Source organism: Aptenodytes forsteri, unplaced genomic scaffold, assembly GCF_000699145.1.
Source record: "Aptenodytes forsteri isolate BGI_AS27 unplaced genomic scaffold, ASM69914v1 Scaffold76, whole genome shotgun sequence".
Taxonomy (NCBI): domain Eukaryota; kingdom Metazoa; phylum Chordata; class Aves; order Sphenisciformes; family Spheniscidae; genus Aptenodytes; species Aptenodytes forsteri.
The window spans coordinates 2,763,013-2,763,550 of NW_008794444.1; the positions used below are offsets into that span (position 1 = coordinate 2,763,013).

A 538-nucleotide genomic window follows, 5' to 3' on the forward strand; every position below is an offset into this window, starting at 1 on the left:
GGGGTGCCCGCGGTGGGGCTGGCGCCGCGCCATGCGGTAGAGGTGCCGCATGCTGCTCACATTGCAGGCACCGATGGCCAACACCAACAGGCCCATCAGGCTGGCGTAGAGGACGGGGAAGCTGAGCTGGCGAGGCCCGCCGCCGGCCATGCGGATGAAGCACCATGTCCCGGGGCAGTACTGCATGGGCACCCCGAAGCCCAGCAGCGGCAGGGCGCAGAAAAGGGCGCAGAGCCCCGCCACCACCGGCCCCAACGTGGCACCCAGCCGCCGGGTGAGATGCCGTCGGTAGAAGTAGGGATGCCCCAGGGAGAGCCAACACTCCAGCGCCATGGCCAGCAGCAGCAGGGTGGGGGCCAGCCCGAAGAAGGCCATGAGGAAGGCGAAGAGCTGGCAGAGGACGCCCGGCCCGCCCTCGGTGCGCCCGCCCGGTCCCAGCTCGCTGAGGCTGCGGTTGTAGGCGTAGGCTGCCAGCACGATGGGGCTGAGCAGGCACTTGCCCAGCAGGTCGGTGACCGCCAGCCCGCTACCCCGCCCG

General features: G+C 71.2%; 1 protein-coding gene across 1 annotated transcript in view; it reads right to left on the reverse strand.

The window, feature by feature from the left end:
• Nucleotides 1–538, reverse strand: part of LOC103907676 (prostaglandin D2 receptor) — a 10,916-nt gene that overhangs the window by 3,978 nt on the left and 6,400 nt on the right. The window contains exon 4 of the mRNA XM_009289891.1: nucleotides 12–526. Within this exon, the coding sequence (XP_009288166.1) occupies nucleotides 12–526 (515 nt within the window). The remainder of the gene's footprint in view (nucleotides 1–11; nucleotides 527–538) is intronic.